Here is a 13789-nt window from a genome sequence, read left to right as displayed (position 1 = left end):
CAAACAAAACCAGTTGTATTATACGAAGAATGGATTGTCTTTAACCCATTTCTGGCATTATTTTCATGAATGCAAACTCAAATGGTCGGCATGCATATAGGAACTTGTTCAGCATAAAATGTAACTGATTGCTTTGAAAAGTATCACCTTCGTCGATGATGTTTTAAAAATAATGTAATAACGAATTATGAATGCGTGAACCAATGAACATCTAATCATTTTTTTGAGTTTGCATACAGTCGATGCCAGAAAAATATATCCAAGGCTCCAGACATAGAGATCTTTTCAAAAGGCTCCTGTAAGCGAGTTTAGCTTCAAAAGCCTGCTGCGTTTCTAATAATTTAATATTTTGTATTAAAAACAATCAATGCATATGATTTAGGAATAGCAGCTCTCTTACATCGGTTTATTGAAACAATCTTTTGTCTTACCATTGTTACGTCCGATTCCTAATATCAGACTTGTCTATTTTGGCTTATTTCATTACAAATAAAATATGTGAATGCACGAATTCACATGACCATTCACGTTGGTGTGCTGATGAAACTTCTGTATGTTAGAAGTCAATCTAGATATCCAAATATTTCAGAGCATCGTTTCACTTCATAAAAATGTAGGTATTTATATATAACTGCTTGATTTATACTACGCACCAACTATATGTATAAATTAATCTTTTTTTTTTCAAAATTAGCCTTAGTCATTTCCAGATAATCATAGATAAAGCTAGAAAATGTTAATTGGGCCATATGAAAACGCGTTCAGCTTCCTCACCAACGAAAACTCATTCAAAGCCATTCCCCTTGTGCAAAAACAAAAAAGCGGTCAGTTGAACAGAATATAAAAAACATATTAATGTGAATACACAGGTGAATATACAAATATATACAATTTTCTAGCTGTCAGTCATCTTACCCGTCCAAACCCCAGTAATTTCAAAAAACATTCTATGGTGAATGAACACATGAAGGCGATATTAAGGTACTTGAGTACATCACGATAGGCTGAGGGCTCATCATATACCTGTAGATGGAACATTGTTATGCAGGTAGATGGAACATTGTTATGGAACATTGTTATACATTTATATTTGATATTGCTATACCATTATATGGAACATTGTTATGCCTGAAGATGGACATTGTTATAAATGAATATGGAATTTTTTTTACATGTATAAGGAATATTAATAGTCCTGTATATTGCAGATGAAATGAATGTTCCATAATCATGCAATGTAGATAGCATATAGGCAATTTGGCAAGTTCGATGAAGCTGGAACATTGATATGTTTGAGTCGAAGATGTACGTTGACATTAGTCTATGTAATTACACAAACAGTAAAATATGGTGGAGATAGCTTTCGTTCAGACGACGTCGATGAAAAAGCGATGGGAAAAATCGACGCAGTATCATAGGTAGATGGATAATTGTCAAATATGACGTAAATGTATATTACACATTGTCAATTATGACGGAAAATCACAGTGACCAGTGAGATAAACAAGCCCAATGAAGTTGAGAAAACATGTAATTACTTTTCATATGAAGCCTGAATCATTGTAGAAAAAAAACACCTTGATAGTGTGGAAAACTCAGTTTCTTATAAACTCAGTTTCTTATAAACTCAGTTTCTTATAATTGAAGTTTTAGAAGTGAACACATTCACAACTGCTTAATTATGCTTAATAATTACAACATAATTGTTTGCAGTTATTTGGGAAAGTACTACCAACATATCTACATATTCTGCAATCCCATCGAGTACCTGAAAACTTGTTAAAACGCATACAATATTCATGGAAATATGTGACCTGGATAACGAAGATCAGACAACCTTTCACAAACACACAGAACATCTTGTGAAGACGATTTAGTTACAAAATATGTTAGTTTTAAATACATTTACACACGCTAATGCACATAATAACACAATAGTACAATGCATACAAACATTATGTTTAACGACAATTCTAATTTTTGTTAAGAAATATCGTCACATACTGCCCAGCTTCTCGCATAATATGATAAGAAGCATCAAGAACCAACAATACAACTGCCATTTAAATATTGTTGCTACTTTTGACAAGCAATTTAGACGAAACGGGAGTCATAACGCACTTAAAGTTTAAATGTTAAAATGCATTTTAATGTTGTTATGATGCAAATACACACTAATATAAACCTCAAATATGCAAAGATAACAGTTCAATCTAAGATTACAATCAATAATAAAAATGGAAATAATTTACAATTTATTTTAGGTATTTGGTGCGTTATTAATTTTGCAGCTGCATATTTATTTTAAAAACTTATCGGTTTACTTACAAACGAACTTTATACATTTATAAAATGTATTGATGCACTTATTTGTTAAATAAACTTATAACCTTATTTTTGCTTGTAAACGTTGACTATAGACTTATACATAATAGTATATATAAACTTGTATATAAGCATTTTATATAAACGAATTCTTAAATGTTACTCACTTTCATCATCAAAACGATGGTGTTGAGGGCGATTAACGTCATCACCAAATACTCAAACTTTGGCGAGACTACTAGTTTCCAAACCCTATATTTAAAAGAGCCTATGTTGCTAGGCATGAAGCGACATAGCGGCTTGGCGTTCACAGCAAAGTCTATGCACTGTTTCTGAAATTCAGAAAAGACTGAACGCGTATTGCTCACAGGGGGTATTCACGTGATAATCAATATGGCGACGTCCATGCAGAGAATGCTTTTTACGCCGTTTTATACCCGTCATAACGTGTATTATTATTATTATTATTAGTATTATTATTATCATTATTATTTAATGCCGCTCACTTTCCAGCCATATCAGCAGGGATGTGAAAAACGTTTATTTCGTATTCTAACACGGCACGCGACTTGTTTTCTATAGACAAAGAAGGAAATCAAGTGTGGGTTATTCTGCAATAACTTATGGGCGGAGCTTAATGTTTCGAAAATAGTTCCGAATAAATAAAGAAAATATTGCAGTAAAATGCACGTGCTAAAACCCGCTCTGAAAGAAATGTAATAAATGTAGCATGTATATAAATGTAATGAAACAATAAATTGTATATTTGTTGATAAGTGGCATAACCACGTCTACAAAGAATTTTATTTTTTAGGAAACGTAATTCAGAAAACATTTATAGCATGTCAGCTTTTCAGTAGCATCAACAAACGTGACGTCATTAAGTTTTTACGATTGTTGTTTTCAAAAGTGACGTCATTTGCAAAATATTTATGAATGAAAATGACGTCATATGTTTGTACAATTCAATGATGTCACTAAATAGTGAACTTAGTACTAAGAAGGGCGGAGTATTGAAAAATATAGTTCACGTCCTAAAGCTTGAACCAAATCAATCAGAATCGTGTTAGAATCGAAATAATATTTTTCTATGATGGTTTGTTGTCGAATAACCCACAGTAAGTTGTATAGATGCGTGTAATCAAATCACTCGTGCTTCGCACTCGTGATTTAATTCCTACGCATCTATACTCCTTACTGTGGGTTATTCGACAACAAACCATGATAGAAAAATATTATTTCTTAATTAATATTCGTTCTATACCTCGGCTTAACTCGCTACGAAATTAGCGGAATCACAAAAATACAACTCTTGCTATGAACATACGTAGCGAGTAAAGTCGAGACATAAAGCGAATATTAATGCAAAATAATCATATAAACCTCTTACTGATATTGCTGGAAAGTGAGCCCCATTTAAACGCAAGGTATAAATGTTAAAACACGGCGAAAAATACCTGTCTCGGCATGGCAGTCGCAATATTGACTATCACGTGATTACCACCTCTGATTTCTGACGTCATATACATAAATATAATGAAGCATATTTCTCTTGGTATTTACTTGTTTTTTTATGACCTAGATTTGTAGTAAGATGAAGGCATAAAAATGAACAATGTGGACAAATAAACCTCGGTATACTCGTATAGCTTAAATAGCTTCATTTTTATTTCAACAAACGAAGAAAGTATGCGTATAACTAACTTGGTTTTTATCAAGGTCCTGATCGCCAAGATCACTTTCTCCCTGTTCCTGAAACGTGATGATGATCAAAGCGACGAAGATGTTAACGAAGAAGAACGGAAACACGATGAAGAAGACGACGTAGAAAATGCTCATCTCCATACTGAAATTGGGCTGTGGCCCTGTGTCAACGAGCGTCGAGTCCATGGAATGTTTTAGGACTCTGAATTTAAACACAAGCATTTTTATATGTTATGTTGTCTACCGAATGTGGAGCATGTTAAAATAGATGTGTTGCTTACGCAACCGGCAAACTCAGTTACTCAGGTGACGTTTCGAAATTGAAATTATATATAATATTGACTATCGTATGCAGTAATTTTTTTAATTAAAGCGAATTATTTAAAGGAAAAAATAACACCTGAAAAAGCATCTTAATCTAACTTAACTTAATCATTAAACGGTTGTTATTTTATGCGAACGTCTGGTATTTTTTAGTAAATGTAGATGGTTGTTTTGTTTGCTATCGGGATAATTACGGAAAATGAGTAACGGTATTACTTATAAAGCAGACACATATTATTTTTTATTTAATGCTTTTGGTTATTTAATTTATTTAGACACGTTTAGGCGCTTATTGTCAGTACTTTTTTGCTCCCACTATATTAATCGATGTGCACTGTAATATTTGGGTTCAAAAATAATTTAGCGCCATGTTTGATGTCAATAAATATTTTCCATGCAATGCGCAAGTAATTTGTTGGGCTGTTACTGTCTATACCAAAGAACTATTATAATCTTATTGGGTTGAGTCATCTAGACTGGAAGAATTGAAGCATACATTATTAACCTTTATTTAAGTGAACGTGACTTCCCAAATTAAATTTATGTATATCCGTTTATAACGTTTACATATCAAGGCGTCGGAACGTTAACATCTTTATCGTGCTGTAATTTAAAATATACCCTGTCTGTCGGCCTTAAATTAGGAACATGAGTTTCACGAAACTTTCATTAAAGCTAACGCTTTTTTGGCGCTAATTAAATTGTATAAATACCATGATATATGTTGCTGAGCAGTCGATTTTCACATAAAATCTGGACGTTCGACTTTTTATTTATTTAAAGGACATCGTGTTTATTTGGTATACAAGATACATATCAGATGCATCTGTATCGGGTATAGTCGATCGAAATGACTCTTTTCTGGGTGAAATATTTACTTCACTCCTTATCTGCCTATGATACATATTTGTAAACAATTTACCATGCGGTAGAAGCTTACACAAAGTTAAGATGGCACATTTAACGTGACGTGATTTAGTAATCAAGAGAAAATAGATTTCTGCCCCTTTAACTATAAAACCGTTGAATATGTACCGTAGACGAGTGTTCTGAAATGGGTTCCTAATAGGTATATATTATTAACTTCTGTTTCTATTTCGAAATGTCAAAGTTATGTATTTGGAACACACGATGGCGGATAATCATTTAGCAAGAATTCTGATAGCAAACTTTAAATAGTGTTTGTAGCAAAATGACCAGTTCAATGTCTGGTCGGTTTTATGAATTCCCTCTAGGCATTGTCTTGTCCTCACCTTGGCCTAATAAGACTGAGAAAACCCCAAATCATAATAGGAAACAGGTAATGTATTTTAAGTTTTTAATATTTATTGGTAGTCAGTTTTGTTTTACGTTTAATTGTACTATTAACGTTTCCTGTTATTTATGTGTATTTTTTTGACGGTTTACTATTATGAAAAACCAACACGAACCACAACTATATTTAATGAATATGCAATTTCAAAACTTATCCTTTTTACGGCCACTGAGAAACAATTTGACATTATTTGCATTTATTTCAATATTTCATGATTTAGAATCTAATATATGTACCTTTTTACGAAGCAAATGAAAAAAATATTACGCTTGCTAATGATCATTATGAGTGATTCATGTATATGTTACAGTATTATCAGATCTACTTAATATAGCAAGGTATAGCTCTTAAAACATACATTTATATACTTGTTGAACTGAAAAGCAGCTATAATTAACTCCTCTAGTCTAGTTTCTTGTAAATAAGCTAATGTCAGAGTTTTCAATTGCTTAGTTATTTCTATCTCGAACATTCAAACGCACACGTTTCGTTCTTACTTGTATTGGCATTTATGTTTGCAAAGAGCTAGTTGTGTCTCAATTGCAAACATTTTTACACACACACATCGTTTCATTTAGAGAATTTGAAATCGCAAAATCTTTGAATAATCGTGACATATATTGGATCTATATGGATTTTCTGAACAAACATCGTGAATGTAATTTCACATGGACACATATGCAATGTCCAGTTAACAATTGACTTTGTTTGTAAAATGAACTAAACAGCGTTCTTATAGAAATATAAGTTGAATATAAAAAACTTTTTCAATGTTTATCATAGCAAGTAAATTATCTTAGATGTCGCGGTGGCTTGGTTAAGATGGTACCCGCTAGCGATCAGGAGGCCATGGCTTGGATCTCAATTCTATAACGTTATCAATGTTTCCTCTATTGACTCCATAGTTCCTCAATATGCATGAGGCGTTCGATACAATCGAGCTAAAATATATGGTTTTAAACTAAACTAAGCATGCCTTGAGACAACGGCATTTTGAAATAAAAGGGAAATGAACATTCTTTTAACTCTTTCAGTGCTGGAACCGAATTTTGAAGGCCTTTGCAAACAGTTTGAATCCAGATGAGACGCCACATAACGTGGCGTCTCATCAGGATCCAAACTGTTTGCTGTTCTGATAGTATTCTTTAAAAAAAAATTGAAGAAAAGGCTAATTTTCGAAATTCAGCAAACGACATTTTAGCAGACGACAAATTTCCCAGCATGCAAAGGGTTAAACACAAACTTACGCTGGCCACCCCTCGCCGGTTGTGACAGTGAACAAAGTTAACATAGCTGCCGCCACATTGTCATAATGGAAGTCCTGCCGTTTCCACTGCCGGTGCTCCACTGTCGGTTCATTGCCGTCTTGGTATGAGAAATACTGGCCTCTGGACGTGAAAAGATGAAACGATTTACTTTAAAAATTTAAGATATGTATAACGTCCATTGACTTATCCGTATGGGTTTAGATTAAGCAATTATGTATATACTTAGGCATAGACGTGGGTATACTATCAGTTCAGGCATTTTCCATTCAGATTTTGTACGAATATTTCTAGTAATATGTTTTTTATAAACATTGTCTACTGAGTTGAATAAATTTATTTTACAACGATCACCTATTACATATAAAAGGACACCATACTGGACAATAATAAACTCGTGTTTTATTAAAAGTATTGTTTTATTAAAAACATGAATAGTTCGTTCGTTGTTTCACTGAATGGTGTTTGTTCAACGTACTTGCATTCCTCCATGGTTTCTTTGGACTCATCGGTGCAGTAGAAGAACTTGCCCTTAAACAGCTGGACAGCGATGACGGCAAAGATGAAGTTGAAGAGAGAATAGACGACCAGAATGTTGGACACGTTCTTGAGGGAGTTCACCACACAGTCAAATACGGCCTGAAATTTAATATAATTTTCGATGTTTGAAATTTATTGAACAAGTCGAAAATTACTTTCCCTTTAGTATGAATTTGCCGCTAGAGGCGCTCTGGAAGGTTTGTCATTCAGCTTTGGGAACTCGCACGGTATACACGTTATTTTTATGCTAGAGTTTTTTTTTAAACAATGGACGAGAAGGACCGAGCCACGTGTTCGGAAGACATAAATAACAATTTGAAGGAAATTTTGATACGAGAAGAGCTTGTCATATAAATAACGAATTGCCCCTCACCAAATTAATGAGGATGTAATATATGATGGAAGTTGTAATAATCCTGGGACGAAAACTTTCAGCTACAACAACTGTTTAAACTTTAATCATTAATAAGAGCATAAGATGATTACAATAGCAAATGTATAAATACATGTCGTACAGAACTATACATAAACGCGTGCATGTTGTTTGTTGAAAAGTGATCGAGGACTAAGGTATATATGTGTATTTTTTTGAACCGAGTCGCCAGGGCAGCAGGAAATACATACCCTTTGGATGTATCCGCATGGTTACATTCTTTTTCGAGCTTGGAATTTTTGTCCAATCAGTAAATTCATTGTTTTCGTTAATGTTTTGTAAAATAAAGTGTACAAGTATGTAACTATTTGCAACATAACACTTTAAGTCAGCTTAATGACTTTATGAATGCAAATACACCCCAAAGTAGCTAGATCTATTTCTGCATAATCTGTTTCTACATCAAGCTTTAATATCACAGTAAGTAGAATAGTTTGCTATTGCGGGACAAATCTTTATTAACCCAACGAATCACAGCATGTATATTTAGTTATATCATACCTTTAATTTCGGAACTCTGTTGATGGTCTTAAGGGGTCGGAGAACACGTAGGACTCGCAAGGATTTTATGGTATTAAGGTTTTTACCCGCGTTGTCGCTGCAAAGTAAATGTACAGCATGACAAATTTGCGACATTGTTCTTTTCGTAAGCACAATGCGTGTATACAAATAAAGATTTTTATATAAAAGTAATAACTGATTCAAACGGATAAATGGCAATTATAATAGAAACTTCATGATAAGATAAGCGTTTGGGTAGTTGTTGCTTTCATTAAAGTCTCTATAACGCTCAAAATCGACGAAAATTTCGTAAAGTATTTCTTCAAATAAAGTTAACACCTAAACAATCAGTGTTCCTTATAGCAAAAGCCACACTTTCAACGCTAGATTTGCTATGATTACATAGATTGTTGTAGATACAAAATGCTCGTTTTTATTTATTTGTGACACAATTAATTCCATTTTAATTTCCCGCTAATATATCTATTCATACGACACACGAACACTAAAATGGTACCATGAAAAACAATAATAAAAACGAGCATTTTGTATCTACAAACATCTATTTTATCAGACCACAGCTGGCGTTGAAATTTTGGCAATTGCCACAAGGAACATTTTTTTTTTATTGTTTAGTTTTATTTTACGAAATAGTGTACGAAGTTTTTGTTGCTTTGGAGAAGTAATGTTACTTTACGTTTTTGTAACCGTTGTTTATTGAGATAAACGCACACTTTGCTATATAGGTGCAGTTGACATTCCACCCATTCTGCTTTTGTAGTTTAAATATGGCTGAAAATGAAATCAGTTTGACCTTATTAATTTTTTGATTATCTTTGAAAGATATATTTGAAATACGTTTTATTGCGAAGACAAGCTAATGCAAACCTTTCGTAAACTATGTAATATTTCAAGGTCGAAAGCTTTACTTTGGAAAGTTTAAAAGGGATAATTACGGTTATTTTCTTTTTGAAGCAAGGATTTATGCCATCTGCAATTTTAAGCACTTGAACATTCGTTACCGGATAGCGTTTAAGTTCTAATGTCAAGTGTATGAATGTCATAGACTATGCGTATCGCTCAAACTGAAATCATTTCTGCATACGCAGCTACTTTTCTACGGATTCTGATCTAATACATACAGATAATGTGCATCTACATGCATTGTTTATGAGTATGTGTTCTTGCAAATAATCGCATTACCATATACAGTGTTATCAAACCCAAAAACGCTAAACCATCACTTCTAAATGCATAAGACATTATTACAAACTTAGCAAAAAATAATTTCTGCGTGGTACAATTGTTGTTTTTTTTCCCAAGAAAATGTATCAGGTAAGCAATTCCTCACAGAAAATTTATCAGTAAAACAATTCTGACAGAAAATGTATTTATAAAACAATGTCACATAAAAGTGAATTAGTAAGACAAATCCCCACAACATGTTACATTTATTTTATTCCTCACAGAAAATTTATCAGTAACACAATCCCTCACATAAAACGTATCAGTAAAACACTTCCTAGCACTTATTCGTCAAGTTAATCGGCTTGGATATTAAAAAAAAATTGCTCGACAAGATTCAGCGAAAATGTTATAATGTATATTTGGGAGTGACTGTTATTTTGTTTAATATTCAAGCAACGTACTAGAATTGTTGTTGAACTGAACAATAAATCATCAGTGCATTGCGACAACAATCAGTACCAAAAACTTGCACATGTCTTCATCAAAATTCCAAAAAATATATAATCGGACTTTCCATCTTGTCATTATCTTTAAAGACACGCAATAAACGCCGTATTATAAGCCGTCTGATATTTGTTTTTGACTTAAGAAACAAACTCGAAAGAAGGTTAGAAATGCATTTGCAAAATTAATGACCTGGTACTCTTGACCTCGTTAATGGTAAACCAACTATACACGTTGGCTACTGAGTTTTCAAACTCTTGTCTAGTTGATTTTAACAAACTTGGAATAACATACTTCCAATGCTATTAGACAAATGTTGTAATTAAACAATGGTATATATTTTGCGTTTACTACATGCGTTGTTTGATATTCTATTTGAAATAAAGATATGCCGTTGTTTAATTTGTAATGCCAATTTGTATCGCTAATTTCTTGTAAATGATTTAACAAGATCACGGCACTTTTGAAGAGAAACCAGCCTGATACATGCTTCCATCAACATATACTGGCATATGAGCATGTTTGAACAGTTGTGTAACGGATTCAGTAACACTGTAAAATGCCTGTATCGTATGAAAGTTCGATTATAAAAAACAGCTAGCAAACACAACTTGAAACTTAAAACAATCATAATCGTGCACTGTTTACAAAACAATTGTGACAATAACGAAAAGATCTTGCAATGGTGAGCTGTTTATAAAGTAGGACGGCATTCGGTTGACCTGTGCAAATTTGCGCACTAATAAATACCTTAGATCTAAGACGTCACTTTTAATAGAAAATATACACATAGTTAGATACATATTAAGGTTGATTAGTTCAAAATACATTACATTCACTTCACATGTAATGCATGTTCAACACACATGTACACTATCATTTATACATGGAACAGATACTGACTGTTTCCTGAAACCATTTGTAAGTTAAGACAAAGCAAGAACTTTATTGAAGTAACTTACCTCAACATTTTTGCATTTCTAAATAAAGTAAATACATCTCGAACAATAAATAAATATGTAACACCGTTGTACTAAAACTAAAAATTCTAACATGATTGTACTTATGGTATGTTACAATACTAAAATATTATATGCCTTTGTTATTTGTAATTACAATTCCAATGTCGATGCCATGCATGCATAAACAATAAAGAAAATACTGAATCTCCAGAATCTATATTAGGAGAGATATCATTGATATTTTCCACTACTTTTGTAGAACAGAACACCAACTTTAATCCATTCATGCCTAGCGTCTAGAAAAAAGGCCTTGGCAAACAGCGTAGACCTAGATGAGGTGTCTCATCAGGGTTTGCGCTGTTTGCTTAAAGGAATTTCTGTAAGAAATATTCTAAATATAGAAATACATATACTAGACATCCCTAATTTTGGAAATAAATTGATCCAATTTAGATGGATGGGAGAGTCCACTAGGCATAAATGGGTTAAAGATACTATGATCAAACCTGGGATCATTGTTTGGAACGCTCAATGAAAAGCTGTAGGGGTGTACCTGATTTAGGGCAAACCGAACCTCAGATTTTGCACAGAATGTAAACAAAGTTCTTAACAGAAAATGTTAAATCTCATCAGAATAATCGACCGATTTTACTCCCAAAAAGCAGTGTGCGATGCGTGAAAAATCTTTCGGCAAAATAGTAAATCTAAGGCTTTGTAATTGTTTCATCATGTTAGAACTGAAAGAACACATCGCAAACAAGGAAATGAGTACAGCTCTTCTCAAATAAATTCCATAAACTGTAAGCGTTTGTTTTATTTATATATATCGCTGAAATGGAATCTTTGAAACACATCAACAAACGTTTGCGAGTTGTTCAGTCTTAAAATAAGAATAAATATATAACAAAAGCCAATGAAGCGCAATAGTATTATTATGATGTCATTGGTGAATTATTTGGAATTATATACTTGCCTTAGATAAAATAATGATAGGAATCACTAAGAAACATTGGTAACGTTTGAAAATCAACTAATTTGTTTCGTATACGTTTAAAATTGTTTTTGCAAATGATGCCCAATTTAAGATTTCCAATTGCAAGCTTATTAGGTTAATAATTCACCAAACATTGATCATGCATTATTAAAATACCTTAAAAACCGATAAGTTGATTGGCACACATTTTTTACATTTATAACAATACTTAAAGGAATCTTTGGCGCACAACAGGTAGTCACCAAAGCAAAGCATAGCATTTTGTCACACATAGTTTATATGACACAAACTACATTTATTATCATATGGCTACATGGTGAATTTCATTAAACTTACTATATACGTTTAATGAAAAACGCCTTAAAAGGTTAATGGTTTTACGGAAATGAAAATACATATCTACAGATTAAATTGTTGAACAAGCAGTAGTTTATTTATTTTTATTTTTCAAATAATTTACGTTTTATGAATAATTGATTTATTTGACTTTCTTTATAGAAATACACACTTTATAATGTGTCTCATATAAATACACTTACATATGTATATAATTGAAAAAGCAGTACAACTTTTGGGATAACACTTGTAAGGTTCTATGTAACAACATACATGAATAACATTTATATAAATTTTAAATAAATTCTTCATTTTGCAATAACTCGTCACCAAACTTCATTATAACCTATATACCCCCATATTGCTACAATTGCTACATATTCCGAGTTCATATCGCCCAATTTGTGCAAAAAGGTGCCATATGACAATGAAATTAAAAGGAACATGGCATATGTTTGCACCAATGGGGCGATATGATCTACCACCAGCTCCAACCTTGTGGAAAAGATGGAAATAGTACTTCCAGGATAATAGAGCTGTTAGCGGGTATAAGTTTGAGTACACGGTGTTAGTTAACTTTTGAAAGCTTACACATTTGCGGATCTAGACGGATAAAGACACACATATGAGGTAAGTTTGTTAATGGTCAAAACACATTTAGCAGTATTAATGAGCAACAGTATATCATAGAGGGAATCTTACATCTCGCTTGTTTAAATACGCGGCGTTTGTTAATCTCATTCGTTTAAAAGGATCTATTGCGTCTTGGAAATTATACCAGTTTGAAAAGTTCGAACTAATTTGAGATTCAATTAAAGTTATGTTATAATGTGACATAAACATACAATATATAATGTATTTTTAATGGTACTTTACTTATGGGCACACAAACAAAACATACTTTTTAAGTTAACAGCAATTAAAACAATCGTACATATGTTATCCCTTATTGAAAAGACGTTCATAAAAGGTAAATCAAGGTGATGAAAGAGTGGCATCGAACTTGATGAAATAATCTTTATAAACAAACATCCGAATCTAAATCTAAATTTACATTCAACATCCATTTAATACGTCTAAATAACGGCCAACTAAAGGATTTGATTTGAATATATGTATCAATGCGTTATTGAAACAAAGAGACATGAAGTAATACTTGATATAATGTCTAAGGGGATTTTAAGAGGCACAGTTATTAATATATTTGGTGTCATACTCTACCTGGCTGAAACACTTTTTAAGAAACGTGAAGTTTTATTTTTGAAAGTATAAACTGCATTTTATTCTCTGGAAAATATGGACAGATGTGTATCTTTAAAAAAGCATGCATGCAGCCAGAACAAATATACAGTATTTACTATACATACAATATGATAAATGTCATCGCACATATTAATA

General features: G+C 32.5%; 1 protein-coding gene across 1 annotated transcript in view; it reads right to left on the bottom strand.

The window, feature by feature from the left end:
• Positions 1-13789, bottom strand: part of LOC127838695 (voltage-dependent calcium channel type A subunit alpha-1-like) — a 144187-nt gene that overhangs the window by 41658 nt on the left and 88740 nt on the right. The window contains exons 25-29 of the mRNA XM_052366578.1: positions 8408-8504; positions 7412-7572; positions 6916-7056; positions 4030-4231; positions 2493-2657 (exon numbers count right to left, since the gene is read on the bottom strand). Of these exons, the coding sequence (XP_052222538.1) occupies positions 2493-2657; positions 4030-4231; positions 6916-7056; positions 7412-7572; positions 8408-8504 (766 nt within the window). The remainder of the gene's footprint in view (positions 1-2492; positions 2658-4029; positions 4232-6915; positions 7057-7411; positions 7573-8407; positions 8505-13789) is intronic.

Source organism: Dreissena polymorpha, chromosome 7 (assembly GCF_020536995.1).
Source record: "Dreissena polymorpha isolate Duluth1 chromosome 7, UMN_Dpol_1.0, whole genome shotgun sequence".
Classification (NCBI taxonomy): Eukaryota; Metazoa; Mollusca; class Bivalvia; order Myida; family Dreissenidae; genus Dreissena; species Dreissena polymorpha.
This window is presented reverse-complemented; position numbering and strand designations above follow the sequence as displayed.